Source organism: Apodemus sylvaticus, chromosome 18 (genome assembly GCF_947179515.1).
Source record: "Apodemus sylvaticus chromosome 18, mApoSyl1.1, whole genome shotgun sequence".
Taxonomy (NCBI): Eukaryota; Metazoa; Chordata; class Mammalia; order Rodentia; family Muridae; genus Apodemus; species Apodemus sylvaticus.
The window spans coordinates 9023658-9038535 of NC_067489.1; the positions used below are offsets into that span (position 1 = coordinate 9023658).

Consider the following 14878-nt stretch of genomic DNA (forward strand, 5'->3'; position numbering starts at 1 on the left):
AGAATCACTGACAGCCATGTGGCTGCGGCGGAGGTCAGTAGTTGAACAGAGGTGGGGTCCTTGTCTCTACATTGTCCAGTATGCATCCTAAAAGTCTTTACTCTGCTCTGTGTAAATGTACAAGATTCCTCTCCCTGTGGTGCACACGCAGGCACTTTAAATCACTCTCAGAACCGACCTCTTTTTCCTTGTGTGTACACACACGCCTGTTCTTTTCAGCGTGCAAGCATTAAACACAGGCATCCATCTGTATTTGTACGCACAGAGGGTCCTCTTTATTTATGTTCAGGTGTGCACACACGACTCATACTCCACGAATACACACGTGTATACAGCCAGACTGAGCATATACACAGGTGTGCACACACATGATCCTTTCCCTATGTGTACATGCAGGTATGGCACACACCACATACTTTTCACCGTTGGCGCGAGTGGCACACACACACACACACACACACACACACAGAGGCAGACACGTGGCCCTCTACTCCCTGCGCATGCACACAGACATGCATACAGTTGGCCCTTGGTGTACACACACACAGAGGCGCGCGCACACACACGTGGCCTCTCTCCAAGCGCACATGGAGGCACGCGCAGCGCTTTTCAGCATCGGCGGTCTCCAGCCGCGTCCCGCCGCACGCGCACGCGCGCACAGGCCCCTCCCCTATCCCAGGGCGGGTAGCACCGGCGAGAGGCGCGGGAGATGAGCGGCGGGAGGAGGAGGAGGAGGAGGGCGCCGAAGGCGCGAAAAGGCGCGCAGGCGCGCTGCGCGGAGCGGGCTCGCCGCCGCCCACGTCACCGCGCCGCGCGCACGTCACGCCGGCCCGACGCTCGGCCCAGGGTGAGCCCGCGTCCCGGCGCCGCTGGCTCAGGGCAGGGACCGCCAGGGCCGGACCTCCGGGCCGGCGCCCCCGCGCCCCCGTCGTCCGCCCCGCGCGCCCCGCCGGCCAGCCAGGTGTGGCGGGGGCACCGGCCGGTCGCGGCGGGAGGGCGCGGGCTGGGCGCGCGGCCCCGTTCCCGCCCCAGCCCGGTTCCCGCGTCCGGTCGCATCCCGCCCGCCGCCCAGCCTCAGCCCGGAGTCGGCCTCGACGCGGCGTGGCGTGGGCGGCGGGCAGGGGTCCTGGCCACCCTCCGGCTCTGTCCGCGCCAGGGCGCGGGGCTGGTGGCCGGGCCTAGTGACAGGTGGGGCGGGCGGGCGGGCGGGAGCCCACCTGTCAGAGTGGTCGGCAGCAGCTCGGGGTCTTGGGCAGCCCGGGGCCCTGCTGCGGCCCGGGCGGAGCCACGCAGGGTCGTGTGCCCAAGTGGGGGGCCTTGTGCCTCGGCGGGGCCTGTGGTCAGGCGGGGCCCGCGTGCCCAGGTGGGTTGAGCCTGCCGGCTGCGCCTCGCTCCACCAAGGGGCCGGGGTCTGGCCCCACAGCCGGTGGGAGCTGCTGGTGCCCGCAGGGAGCATTTCCATTCGGAGAGGTGACTTAAAAATCCCCGTGTGGGACCTGCTTGCCTAGCTCTCCTGCCGGGATTGTGCAAGAAAGGCCCCTGCTGCCTGGAGGCCTGCCTCGTGCTGGTGGGGAGATGTTTCCTTTGAAATGCGATGTGCGTTAAACTTCGTTTTTCATTCTCATTCATTACTCATCCCCTTCCTTCTTTCTTTACCAGATAAGTCCGGTTTCTTCTGTGGAGGGTACACCGCGAAAAAGCCTTGATTTCCTGGATCTGGTAACATGGCAAAAGATGTAAGTATGATTGCTGCGTGCTGCAGACATGTTAGCACAGCTCGTTGCAGCTTTCTCCCTTTATTTGAGAGTGGCCGTACGTGCGTGGCAGTGGTTCGCTGAGACATTTTACAGGCAGGAACTGGGATGGAGGTGAGGGGTGGCGAGTCAGTAGGTGGGTGCCTCCCCTCTGCACAAATGTTCTTTGTCACCTAAAGCTTGACACTTTTTTTTGTGGTTTGATGATGATGTCTTCATTTTTCCTTTATCTAAACTGCTTAAATAAAAAATTTTTTAATACATCTCTGTTATAATGAATGTGTGTGGGGGTGTTGTTTGTTAGTGGGTTTTCACACAGATGAGCTGTCAACATGGAACTTACACTGTACTTGTTTTATGTAGTATGTAAGATCATAATTCAGCTCTGATGGATTGAATCCCAACTACTTGTTTGGCCACATTTTTCTTAGAAAGATGACATTTGGTGATTAACGAAACACTGTGGAAATGCTGGTTGGTTTAGCTTCATATTTACTCTGAAGCTACGGAGCGTTTTGAAGTTTTTTTTTTTTTTTTTTTTTTAAACAGGTATGGACAGTTAGTTAGGCTTTTAGGCTGCACAATACAGTCTGTATTGTTGGTCACATACATACATTTTTGCAATATTACTTTAACTCCCTCCAACACTGTGTCTATGCCAGTGTTTCTCAGTAGTCACTGTTCTATGACTATTAGATGGATGCCTTTTTTGTGCAGCCCTGGAAATGCAGGCCGACAAACTGCATCAGCTAGAGTTGTGCCCAGGTGTAGTGAAACTGAGGTACAGGTGCTGAGGCTTGACCTGACTAGAGGCCCAAGGATTCAGCCATGCTTAATGGCCCACCTGGGTCACCTGGTGCCCGTCTTCTAGTCATCAAGACCGGGACCTGCCTTTGGGAGTCATGTCTCACCCCGAGAGACCTTGTGTAGGTCACCTGAAGTCACAACTATGTATGGTGTTGGCTTGATCTTGTTGTGTTTGTTGTTTATGTTCATGCATGTCCTGCCTCTTCCCCCATGTGCACCCTAATGAGAGACATGCCACTCGGAGCGTGCCCACGAAGGAGCTAGATTTGGTAAATGGTGTGTAAATGGGGTACTGGCTCCCACACATTTGTGAGACCACACGACGTGGTGTGGTTACAGGGAACATTGTGTTTTCAGTGGGTCAGCACACTCCAAGTCCTGTCATCTTAGTTTTGCATTCTACACTCCTGGGGGGGTGGGCAGTGCACTGGCATGGCAAGTGGTCAGGATCTCCTGTCCAGCTGAGAGTGTGAGGCCTGCCAGTTTGGGGTTAGCCACTGTGGTGTGACTAGGCCAGTGCTGTGACTGGGTATCAGTGCTACCCCTTAGGGTCCCCACGAGTGCGCACAGACATAGGCAGAGGTAAAGTGGCTCTTCCTGTTCTCTGGCTGAAGTGGAGACTGCAGATGGTCAAGGGCTGACCCTTCTCAGTGGCCAACTGCGTGTTTAGATAGGGTGTGATATTTGGGTTCAGGAAGGGACTTTGCAACCTGTGCTGAAGGAAAAGAAAGAGGCACCATTGAAGTTTTCTAAGCACTTGATGCTTAAGGTGAAATCTGGCTGTAAAGCGTCCTGTAGACAGGGCTCTGAAGGCCATGATGCTGGTGAGAGAGACAAAAGTTACACTCTAGGTCACAGAAGATAGCTTAGGGGTTTTCTGCCCCTGCTGGTACCTAGGCCGACCAGCAGGTAAGTCGGCCTCACTGTGAACTGCAGGGCTGTGGAGCCAGCCAGGCAGTTGTCAGTGAACAGGATGGGGATGGCAGGAGCTGGCAGAGGAGCCATGGTGGCGGGGTGGTGTGCGCCTGCAGGGCTTCCCTGTGGTTCTGTTGACTGTCCTTGTGGAAGGCATGTGTGCAGGATGAGCCATGATCACCCTGCTGTGGAAGGAGGCGAGAGAGGCCTGGTTTGGGTGGGGTGTTGTCTCCCAAGCTGGGTGCTGAGGTGCTGACTGGGGCTGTGCTGTCTTACTAGGAAGACCATATTCTTCAATTTGTCAGTCATCAGAAAAGTTTATCCCCATAGATGTGCCTAGAGGAGTGTTTTCTTGGCGAATATAAACTCCCTCACGTATTGACAATGAGGATTAACTATCAAGTCCATCCCTTGTCAACCCGACAACAAACCTCACTTTGAATCTTAACATTCCACCCTTGTCCTCAGAGGTTCGTCTCCTAAGGCAAAATACTTTTAGTCCATTGGTACAAGCCTCCAAATCTTAACGTTTCTAACATTGTTCAAAAACCATAAATCCAGGGCTGTTGAGACAGTACACTTGCCAGACCTCAGTACTTGAGTTTGATCCCCGTGACTTACATGGTAGAAGGAGAGAACTGACTCCTGTAAGTTTTCCTCTGATCTCTGTGTATGCTCTATGCATGAGTGTATACTCACACACACATACACACACACACACACACACACATACACACACGTCAGTATAATGGGAAAAAGTTAAGGGTCTGGAGAGATAGCTCAGGGGTTAAGATACAGATTGTTCCTTCAGAGGATGCAATTCCCAGAATCTTCATCAAGTGGCTCCTAATTGTCCTGAGTTCCAGCTCCTGGGGGCTCTGACACCTCTGGCCTCTATGGGTACCTGCACTCATATAGATACATGTGCACATGCGTACACAGATAAAAATAAATCTTTTTTTGTTTTCGTTTTCGAGACAGGGTTTCTCTGTGTAGCTCTGGCTGTCCTGGAACTCATTCTGTAGACCAGGCTGGCCTCGAACTCAGAAATCCCTCTGCCTCAAAAGTGCTGGGATTAAAAACGTACACCACCACCACTCGGCAAAATAAATCTTTTTTAAAACATTTTTTTGAAGGCAGATTCATTCTTTTTCAAGACTCAGTCGCAAAGACTGGACCAATGCAGATCCAAAATTCAGTAGGGCAAACACCTCCTGGCAACTCCCGTGCCTGTTGCCTTGGGCCTGTGAGGGAGCCCTCTGGGCTGTCACAGACTTGAGTAGGTAGCCTTGCCTTCCTAGTGCCACTGCCTGGAGCACTGGAGGCCGCCTCTTGCCAGCTCTGTTGTGTGCTTGCAGCTTTCTTTGGCAAATGTTCCTTGGTCTGGGCCTGAGATTTTCTGTATCTTGAGGTCTCCATTTCAACTGAGGCCTTACCTTCCTGGCTTCATGCAGGGGCTTCAGCCTCTTCACACAGACTCTACCCTGCGCCCCTTTATATTTTGAGTGCCTTTAAAAGCCATCCTGAGGACAGTGCGGAGTATTGTTGCCAGCTTGAGCTAGATGGCCCCTTCCCACAGCTCTAGTGGTCTTGTGTATCTCCTCAGCTGGACTTGGAAAATACTTCCCCACGTGGTTGTTTTCTCTTGATGGCATTCTCAGTTCAAGCTCTTTCTCTCAAATGAGGTTTTACTTAAAGGGTGTGCGCTCTCACGCGAACACATAGGACAACTTTGTGGAGTTGTTTCTCTCCTTGTCTGGTGTGGGTTCTGGGGACTGAAGTCAGGTTGCTAGACTTGCTTTTACCTTCTCAGCCATCTTACCATCTGGAGTTGGCGTTTGTTGTCAGCTGGACCTTTCTGTGAGTGACTCTTGCCCTGAGCATGCTGGTCTTTCTCTTTTCTTTGTTTTTTTGGTTTTTCCAGACAGGGCTTCTCTGTGTAGCCCTGGCTGCCCTGGAACTCACTCTGTAGACCAGACTGGCCTCGAACTCAGACCTTGCCTGCCTTCCAGGTGCTGGGAGTCTTAAAGGCCTGTGGCACCTAGCCTTAAGGATGCTTTTCCTGCCTCGGTGCAGTGCAGTGTGAGGTTTCCCTGTCGTGATAGAGGCTTCGTCTGTATGTTCCTCGTGTGCTGCTTTAGAGCCACCGTGCTCCTTTATCTGAATGTTCCATTTTACCATCCAAGAGCAGAGAGCAGGAACCGTGTCACAGCCTGGATGCTGTGCTGTCTTAATCTCCACCAAATAACTTAGCCCGTTACTTTTAAATTTAGTCTCACTTAGATTTTAAGGGCATGGGCAGAATACGGCCAGATTGCTTGCTGGAAGGTAGCACAAGTGGCCTGTAGCCCCGTTCACTCCAGCAGAACCCTTCTTCCCCCTGAGGCTTTACGAGCCTGGCCTTCAGTGTGCACATTTCCATTGACACGGGTGCTTGGCAGGATGGCTCAGAATCCTTGGAGCCTCCAGGATTCCTTTACACCGCAGGCCTGCAGGTCACGGATCACGCTCTCTGCTGTAGTGCCCCGTGCATCACTGAAGAGCGAGCGACATTAGGGACAGTGAAGGTGTGCTGGAGGTAACTGGTGGCTGGTCACGACATGCACACGGTCAGAAAGCAGAGATGACGGGGTGTCAGCTGGCTGCCTTCTCTGTTCCTCTGTATTCAGTGTGAGGCCCCAGTCCACGGGATGGATGCCGCTGCTGCTCACATTCAGGGCCAGTCCTCCCAGAAAACACTCCACAGAGCCCAGAGGAGCTCACATGGCATTCCAAATCCAGTCAGCCTCACAGGGAAGATGAGCCTGCACAGTTCAAACAGCCCCTGTACTGTGTGTGCTTTTTGTCTTTAGTGGTTATTTGTTTACTTGACAGTTGCTACTGAACAGGTGAGTTAATACAGGAAATAAACTTTACATAGTGCAGACCAGTGGTACCTGCCACAGCTTTACCTGTGGACGGAAAGCTGCTTTTGGACAGCAAGTCCACTTGCTTCAGCTTCCTGTGTGCACTGTCCCTAGAATATCTATTCTGATGTTGAGGATGGATAGAGAACAGAAAGACTTGGACACTGCAGTCTGCTAGGCTTCAAGTACTCCAGGCTCTTCATAGTGAGGGGAGCAGTGTTGGGCTGATAGGGCCAATCTCAGCAGCTCATGCTCAGTGCAGTTTGCTCGCGGGCCTGTTGATGTTAGTATTCTGGGAAGAGGCCGGACTCTCGCTGTGAACATTGCTGGGGATTCTGTGGCTTTCGGGATTGGTTTTCTCACTCAGATGGCTATAAAGCCATTGTGACCCTAAAGATGATTCCTAGGAGCGGTGATTGTGATGTGTGTGTACACTTGTATGTGTGTGTGCATTCCTGTACATAGGTCCTGTCTTTGAGATGTCAGATTTGTTCTAGAAAGATGGTGCCGGGTCCCCATGCGTGTGCTATCAGGTAGTTGGAAAGTACCCGTTTAACTTTCCCCCTTCAGGAACAGATGTTCTAGGGCTTTAAAAGTCACGAAACTTGCTTAACCCAATATGTGATATGATAAATTGCATTTTATACATGAGGAGTTCCAGGTCAGTTAGAGCTACATAGAGGGACTGTCGTCGGAGGCTGTCTGCCTCTGCTAGGTTCTGTCAGTGAGCTACATTGCCAGCCCTCTTTGTGCTTTTTTTGCTTGAGACAGTCTGAGTGAGTTGTCCTTCCTGTACTTGAGTTTACTCTGTATTCTATCTGGCCTTGAGTGACCCTTATGTTTCCCCTTTGAGTACTGGGATCACAGGCATTTGTCACTCTTGATGCCTGGCTGTTCTTCTGTATCATGACCATCGTGATTTTCTGAGGGTGGAGCTGGAGCGATGGCTCTGTGGTTAAGAGCACAGGCTGCTCTTGCAGAGGACGCAGATTTGAGTCTCAGCACCCACAGAGTGGTTCACAACCATCTGTAACTCCAGTTCCAGGGATCTGGCACCCTCTCCTGACCTCCAAGGGCACCGGTCATGCATGTGGTGTGCATATATACAGTTAGCACAACACTCGTATACATAAAAATAATTTTTCTAAGGTTCTCTAAGGCCCAGGTTTATGCTAGTGACTGCATTGATACAGGATGGTTGTGTATTAAATCATTTCAGCTGCTCAGTCCCTAGAAGTCTTATTTATAGACTCTTGTTTGTTTTGCCTTTTAGAAAAAGGGGAGGTTTGAAGCCCTGGACTCAGCTCCCAGTGTAGGGTGTGCATGTTGTGGTGGTGGTAGGGGTGGGGGTGGTTGATTTGTTTTGTTGGTATTGGGTATTGAAACCAGTGCCTTATGTGCACTGAGTATATGCTCGAACTTTAAGCAACTGTCTCTCAGCCCCTGAGATTTAAATTAAGACATCTTAGGCTGTCTTTGTTGCTTTAACCCAACAGTACTATGTGTGGGAGAAGCTGGGGGTTAGTCTTAGCCTCTTCATGTGTCTTGGTGGCTGAGTTTGGGGTCATCTTTGACATCACACCAGTCTCTGGCCTGGTATGCTTTTGGGTCAGTCCAATTATTGAAAAGGATTCTTGCTTTAGAACATCTTCCACTTGTGTGGCCTAGAAGACAGACCTCTCCTCAACATCGATCGCGTAGGTAGCCTGAGTGCTGCTGCTTACAGCTGGATTGACTCCATCTGTGGTACTTGGTGTGATCCTCCACACACAGTCACAGCCTGCATAGGAAGGCAGGTGCAGGACTAGACTCCGGGGTTCTGCGTGGATAGGAAACCGAGGTCAGTGCTGTTAAGTTTGTTTGGCAGGTGCTGCTTTCAGAGTGCTGTGCATGCCTGGTTTAGGAAAGTGGCAGGGACCAAGGCAGCTGTTGTAGTTGGACAAGAAAGTGAAGTTGTGTGCTGTAGGGTAGCCACTTCCTACCCAGTGAAGCTGCCCCTGCCCTGGCTATTCCTGTGGTAGTGCCTTCTGTGCCCTAGCCATCCACTGCTAGACTTCATTTTCCCTTCCCAAAGCTGCCTTGTGACATCAGGACGTGGGACTTAGAAAACCTGGATAGTTAGCTACCTGGTAGCTCTCCCAGGGAGCTGTGCATTTGGGTCTGTTGCGTAATGAGAAGTATCATTTGATTGTCTTCTGGCAAGAGTTAGGTGCCTGTAGCAAATTTGTTGGATTTGAGGCTGCAGCAGATCCTGTGTCCTATCTGCTCTTCTAGGAGGGCCAAATCTAGTAATCACCCTGCGTGTACATAGTCTGTGGACAAGGGCTGAGGCTGAGAGCCCAGAACCCAGCTATACATGCAGCAGCAGAACTGAAGGTCATTCAGGGCTTGGTGAGCCTGTGGGAGGAAGGCGCATCAACACTGTTGTTCCTTAGGTGAGTACTTGCAGGGCTGAGGGGGCCGTGTCCTGTTAAAGAGGCTGACCAGGTCTCCTGGTCTGACCTAGGGTTTGTGCCTGGGAGGAGAAGATGGCAGAGACAAGCTTGTGTGGGTGATGTATGGCTGTTCAGCAACCCCTACTCTGTTTTGGTAGTACTGGGAGTTGAGTCTAGGGCCTCACCATGCTGGTCAGAGCTCTGACCACTGAACTGTAGCCCCAGCCCTCAGTTTTCAGAGGCTTTTCCTTGTAACTGCTCATAACTCCTCCTGTCCCTGATCCTGGCTTCTTTTGCATCTTAGCCTTGTTGAGAATTCATGTGGTCTCGGCTCTTGTCATGCTAGCTATCCCTCTCCTCCAGACTCTAGGAAGTCTGCATCTTATTAGTATTTGAGTTTATCTCCAGCCATGAGCTGGTCTGTACTTAAAGGTTTTAGATTCTCCCTAAGGACATGGGTTCTTGCTGCCCATTTGGGGTGGAGCTGCCCTGGGCGTTTCCTCGGAGCTGTCAGCCTGGACCATGGCTTTCAGACCTGTCCTACTCACTGGACAAGCTCACTAGCTCTCTCTCAGCCCGTCCCCCATCCTGTAACATTTCTGCCTGCTCTCTAGGAAGTGAGCCTCTGCTTCTGTAGACCTGTGGTAACCTATGGACGGCTTGGCTGCTCCCTCATGTATCCATACCGCACCAGATCTTGATGCTGGGACGAGAAATACCTTAATTGCTTCATCCAGTTATTCAGGATTCAAGTGGTACTGGAGAAATCAGAAAGTCCAGTAGTGCACATCTGGGATCATTCCCGAGGTTGCTATGAGATACGGTGATCTTTGTTGTTTGTTTTGTTTTATGTTTTTCATAAAGATTATAAAAATCTTATAAAGATTATGAAATTTTATGTGTATGAATGTTTTGCCTGCCTGTATATATATAAGCTCACCATTGACATGAGTGGTACTTGTGCGGACCAGAAGAGGGGATTGGATGCCCTTCAACTAAAGTTATAGATAGTTGTGATGTACCATGTGGGTGATAGGAACCAAATAAAGGTCCCTTGGGAGAGCAGTGTTTTTTTTTGTTTGTTTGTTTGTTTGTTTGTTTTTTGTTTGATTGTTTTGAGACAGGGTTTCTCTGTGTAGCCCTGGCTGTCCTGGAACTCACTCTGTAGACCAGGCTGGCCTCGAACTCAGAAATTCGCCTGCCTCTGCCTCCTAGAGTGCTGGGATTACAGGTGTGCGCCACCACTGCCCGGCTGAGAGCAGTGTTTTTAAGCTATCTCTCTGGCCCTTCCACAGGCACGGATGCGACCACCCTCAGGTGTGTTCAGATGTGCCCACACGCGGTCTTACCCCAATGCACTCTTTCTTGCTGTTCTACTCAGCATTTTGCCCTTTCACGGGCAGCAAATAGAAACAGGTGGTTGATGGTCTTTAATTTTGTTTTGTTTTTGTCTTGTTATGTAGGCCTTGAGTTCAGAATTCACCTGTATCAGCCTCCTCAATCTGTACCTGCCAAGATTACCAGTGTGTTCTGTCACCACTGGCTCTGTTGGAGTGTGTGTGTGTGTGTGTGTGTGTGTGTTTACCTGTATAGAGGCCAGATGTCTGCTTCTGTCGCTCTTACCTTCTTTTCCAGACAGAATCTCACTATGCAGCCTTGGAACTTGCTATGTAAACTAGGCTAGCCTTGAACTCAGAGATCAAACCTGTCTCTGACTTTTTTTTTTTTTAGGATTTATTTATTTAATGTATGTATGTATGTATGTAAGTAAGTAAGTAAGTACAATGTCTGTCTTCAGACACAGAAGAGGACAATTACAGATGGTTGTGAGACACCATGTAGTTGCTGGGAATTGAGCTCAGGACTCTGGAAGAGCAGTCAGTGCTCTTAACATCTGAGCTGTCTCTCCAGCTCCCCGTCTCTGACTCTTGAGTGCTGGGGTTAAAGGCATGTATGACTGACTGACTGTACCTGGCTTGCCACCTTATGAGATCGTCTTTCTGTCTTTGCCTGTCAGTGCTAAGAATACAGGTATGTACTTTCATGCCTGGCTTTGTGTGGGGTCTGGGAATTCAGACTCAGTCTATGAGGCTTGCATGGCAAATGTTGTGGAAACTTGTGGAAGCGATTTAGTCACCTGAACGTGTCATTGTTTAGCTGTTCACTCTCTTACTGTGGGTGTAATATAAATGACTTTTTTTTCAGTGTCTTAATTAAACACAGGTGTCTGCTTTTTGGATATTTACTTTGGGTGGGCCATGACACAGATGGCCACTCATGCTGTCGTCTAGTTTCTGGTCAGGTATATTCACATTGTTGGGTCTCTGTCAGTTTTCCCCTGGTTTTCTTGGTGACTGCGGTGTGAGCACCGTCCTTTGCTGGAGGTCTTTGGGCTGACCTCTGGTAGGTGCCAAGCCACATGCCCTTTCCATGGAGGAGTCGGAGTACTTAATGTCTGACGTAGAGTAGAGCCCTCTTTCTTCATTCCCTTGTTGAGATCTTTCAGGTTGCCCATGCTGGCCTTGAACCCCTGGCCTCAAATCATTCTATCACTTCTGGCATAGCTAGGATTTAGGTGTGTGCCACTGCCTGGTTTCTGTGGTTTTTTGAATGGTTCTTTTTGTGATTCTGGGGATTGAATGCGTGGGTTTGCATGAGTTGGGCAAGCATTTACATATGTGACCAATTTTCTGCCATTTTCAGTTGTTTCTGCCTTCACCCCTTAGTCCAGATTGCCTATTGTTAGGTCTTCGCAGAGCACACGGCCTCACACTCCCAGACTAGCCTTGGTCACAGTCCTGATAGCAGACCCTTTTGTCCTGGGGTCTTTGCCCTCTCACACACTTTTCAGGTGTCTGCAAGGTCTAGTCTGGGGAGTCTCGACTCTGGGGGCCTCAGTTCCACTTGAGTTTTTGAGGTGGGGATCCCCTCAGTTCCCTCCCTGTTGATCTTGGCATTTGGACCTGATGCTCTTCCGCAGCAGCCTCTGCCCTCACTCTGCTCTTGCAGATCGGCCTTGCTCAGCCCTGCACGACCCTTGCTGTTTTCTACTGGGAGCATGTGTGTGATGACTGTTAGAGGAGCTTGGAATACGCCCCACATGTGGTGCCTTTGTGCTGTGGCTGGGAGACCCCGATGGCTCTGAGGCTGGGCCCAGTGGTTACCCAGAGTCGCAGCATCCCTTCCGTTGGTTTGGAGCTAGGAGGTTGGTTTGTCTGGAGGAGGATTTTGGCTGGTGTGGGGTGCCTGAGCCTCTAGAAAAATTCATTGTTCTGGTGGGGTTCTGTCCTCTGATTAGAGGGAGGATACCTTTAGCTTCAATGGCATTGGATCAGGCAACTTCTCAGAAAGGAGAACAGCACAGACAGACCGATAGACAAACACATGCATAGGTGCAGTGAACTCAGAACTCTTCTTCTGCTAGATATGTTAGTCAGAAGGCGGTTGGTAGCTCAGCTCCATGCACAGGCACAGATGACCTCCAGAGGTGACAGGGCTCCCAGAAGGCTTAGGCCACCCACACACTTTGTATTTTACATCTACTTGTTCCTTGTCTATTCGTTTGTCTTTTGTGTCCCCAAAGATGGCAAGAGGTCTGTGCCTGCCTGTCTCAGCACATTTCCTGAGGAGATAGCTGTGTTTTCATGGTGGTTGTGAGGGGATTTGATCCTTAACTCTTCTTGTAGATTTTGGCTGATGAAACAAGAAAGTGCTGAGATAATACTTTTCCTAGTGGTTTTATGAGGGCTTGTATTTGTGACCTAATGTCTCTGTACTTACGGTGAACATAAGAGGACACAGGACAAGTGGGAGGCTTAGAAAATGCCAGAACAGGGAAGTCCAGAAGAGATGCTTCAGCCCAGGATTCTAGCAGACAGACTCCCCTGGCAGGTCCTTACCACTCCTCCACGGTTGGGACACTGCCTTGTGCCTTTCAACTTCACAGTCAGCATGGTTCCTGCCTAGAGTCAGTGTTCAGGCTTCCAGACTGTGCCCACCCCCACCACACAGGTGTGGAGCAGAGGAGAGAGATGGGTAGTAGAGAAATAGACCAGTTGTGAATGGGAAGCACTCAGGGAAGAGTGCTGCAGGCAGTCCCTGGACTGTGCTGAGGAGAGGCTGGGGGCAGCGCAGCATAGGGCATCGCTTTCAGTCTGCATCTGCTACGCACAGCGCGGGGCTGTGAATGTGGTAGTTGGTGATGACCACTCTGGGCTGTCACGTTTGTGAAAGCTGGCTATTGGCAAGCACCAGCAAGATTTGTTCTCTGGTGCTTGCTGTTGGTGAGTTGACTGTCCATCATTGTTTTCTGGAAGGGGTGGTTGTGGTCACTGTGGTCATTGTGGTCATTGTCATCTACTGCTGTTAATACTAAGATCTGCTTAGAGCGGGATATACTAAAGAAACCAGCCAGTGTCAGCAGAAAAGTAAATGTTCTCTCCCTAGAAGTTGGCTGGGCTCTCCAGCTTAAAGGTATTACAGGAGAGCAAAGTCTAGTGTAATTACCTCAGTGTCCAATGTACTAATAGAAAGTGGCAGAGGGGTGGAGGTGTTGCTGAGGACCTTGTGAGTCATGTTGCCATTGACGGGCTGTGACTTTATAGCCTTGGGTGTACCTGGTGTGACCCTGGAAACACTGTGACCTCGAGTGTGTGGCTGGTGCTCATTGCTGCCCTTGCCACCTTCCTTCACTGTAGCATCTGGCCTCTGCTCAGCGGTCTGCTGTGGCTCTGTTTAGAGGGGAGGGGCGGGACCTGGGGCAGGTCGTCTCTATGTCCTTCCCCCGGAGTCAGGAGTGACAAGCACAGAAGGGTATGGCTCAATAGCAGCCCTGCCTGCTGTCCTGCCGTGTGGCACTGTCACGGTTCCCCGCATCAGTGACTCTCTCCAGAGCAGGCTAAGGATGGGTTTTGCTCTGGGCTCTTGTTGGCCTTACCATGGGTCAGTCCATCTGGTTCATTCTTCTTTGTAATCACCTCCAGGCAGGGCAGGTGCGGCTCAAGTGTGTGTGCATGGGTATGACTGCATTTTGTCACAATCCCAGAGCTGGGGTGTACAGTGTCCTCCCTCCCTGTGTAAACCCAGACTTGTTCAGGTCCTTTCAGAATATGCTCAGTAGACACTTGACTACTGTTACTCACCTGGTGCAGTGTGACAGACATCCTTTGAACCGAGTGGCTGAAGGTAACAGTGTCCATACATCTACCGTCTTGTGCCTCTGGGGGTTAGGATTGAGTGTTGTGACTAGGAACATCTATCTGTGATTGAGCACTGTACAGATTTGAAGCTGTCTGGAGTCTTGCCTACTTCTATGGCAGGAATCTCCCCTGCCCACCACGCATTCTTGTGATCAGGCTGCCTGCTTCCCAGAGAGAACATGCTGACTGCAAAGGTTATACTAGCATTTCAGTTGCCTGTGCTGTAGAATTCAGTTCAGTCAGGCTAGGAGTCTGGGAGACATCTGTCCCAGCCTATTTGAGCTGCCGTAATAAAGATATGGTGGGATCTCCTTGCAAGCCCAAGATCAAAGGCAGATTTGGAGCTCAGCAATGGCTTATGGCTGCCTTTTCTCCAAGGGAGTAATGTTCTTGTGGTTTCTCTGTGCTGTGTCCCCACATGGTGGAAGGGCAGTGGCTCTCTGGGGGCCTCTTGTAGGGCTCCAATCTTATCATAAAGGCTCTGTCCCTAGCTTCATGATCTCCTAAATGTCTTGTCTCTGTTTGAAGACTGCATTCAACATGTGGGTGTGGGAGGCAGACATTTAGACTAGCAGATTCCTCTAGGAGGTTGTCTTCCACTGCACACTGACCTGTCTGGGGTACTGCCTTAGACCCAGCAAGCTTTCTGGTATGGCCAGGTGTCTACAAGAAGGCTGCTGGCCTCTAGTTTCAGCTAGAGAGAGACTGTTGCTGGTCTTCAGAAGTCTATGAAGAGAGCCCCCGGTGGTTTTGTTTTCTGGTTTCCTTTATGGACGGGGGAGCTTGCGTTTCCTTTTTGATGTTGACACCATGTGTTATGAAAGAGTGGCCTCTGCTTGTGGACAACTGGGCAGGCGGTGGGG

At 50.7% G+C, this 14878-nt stretch overlaps 1 protein-coding gene across 2 annotated transcripts in view; it reads left to right on the top strand.

Moving 5' to 3' along the window:
- Positions 1 to 853: 853 nt before the first annotated feature.
- Positions 854 to 14878, top strand: part of Tfdp1 (transcription factor Dp-1) — a 37833-nt gene continuing 23808 nt past the window's right edge. For both annotated transcript variants that reach the window (XM_052161888.1, XM_052161889.1), the window contains exons 1-2: positions 854 to 961; positions 1660 to 1736. In XM_052161888.1, coding sequence (XP_052017848.1) covers positions 1725 to 1736 — 12 coding nt within the window. In that variant the 5' untranslated portion in view covers positions 854 to 961; positions 1660 to 1724. The remainder of the gene's footprint in view (positions 962 to 1659; positions 1737 to 14878) is intronic.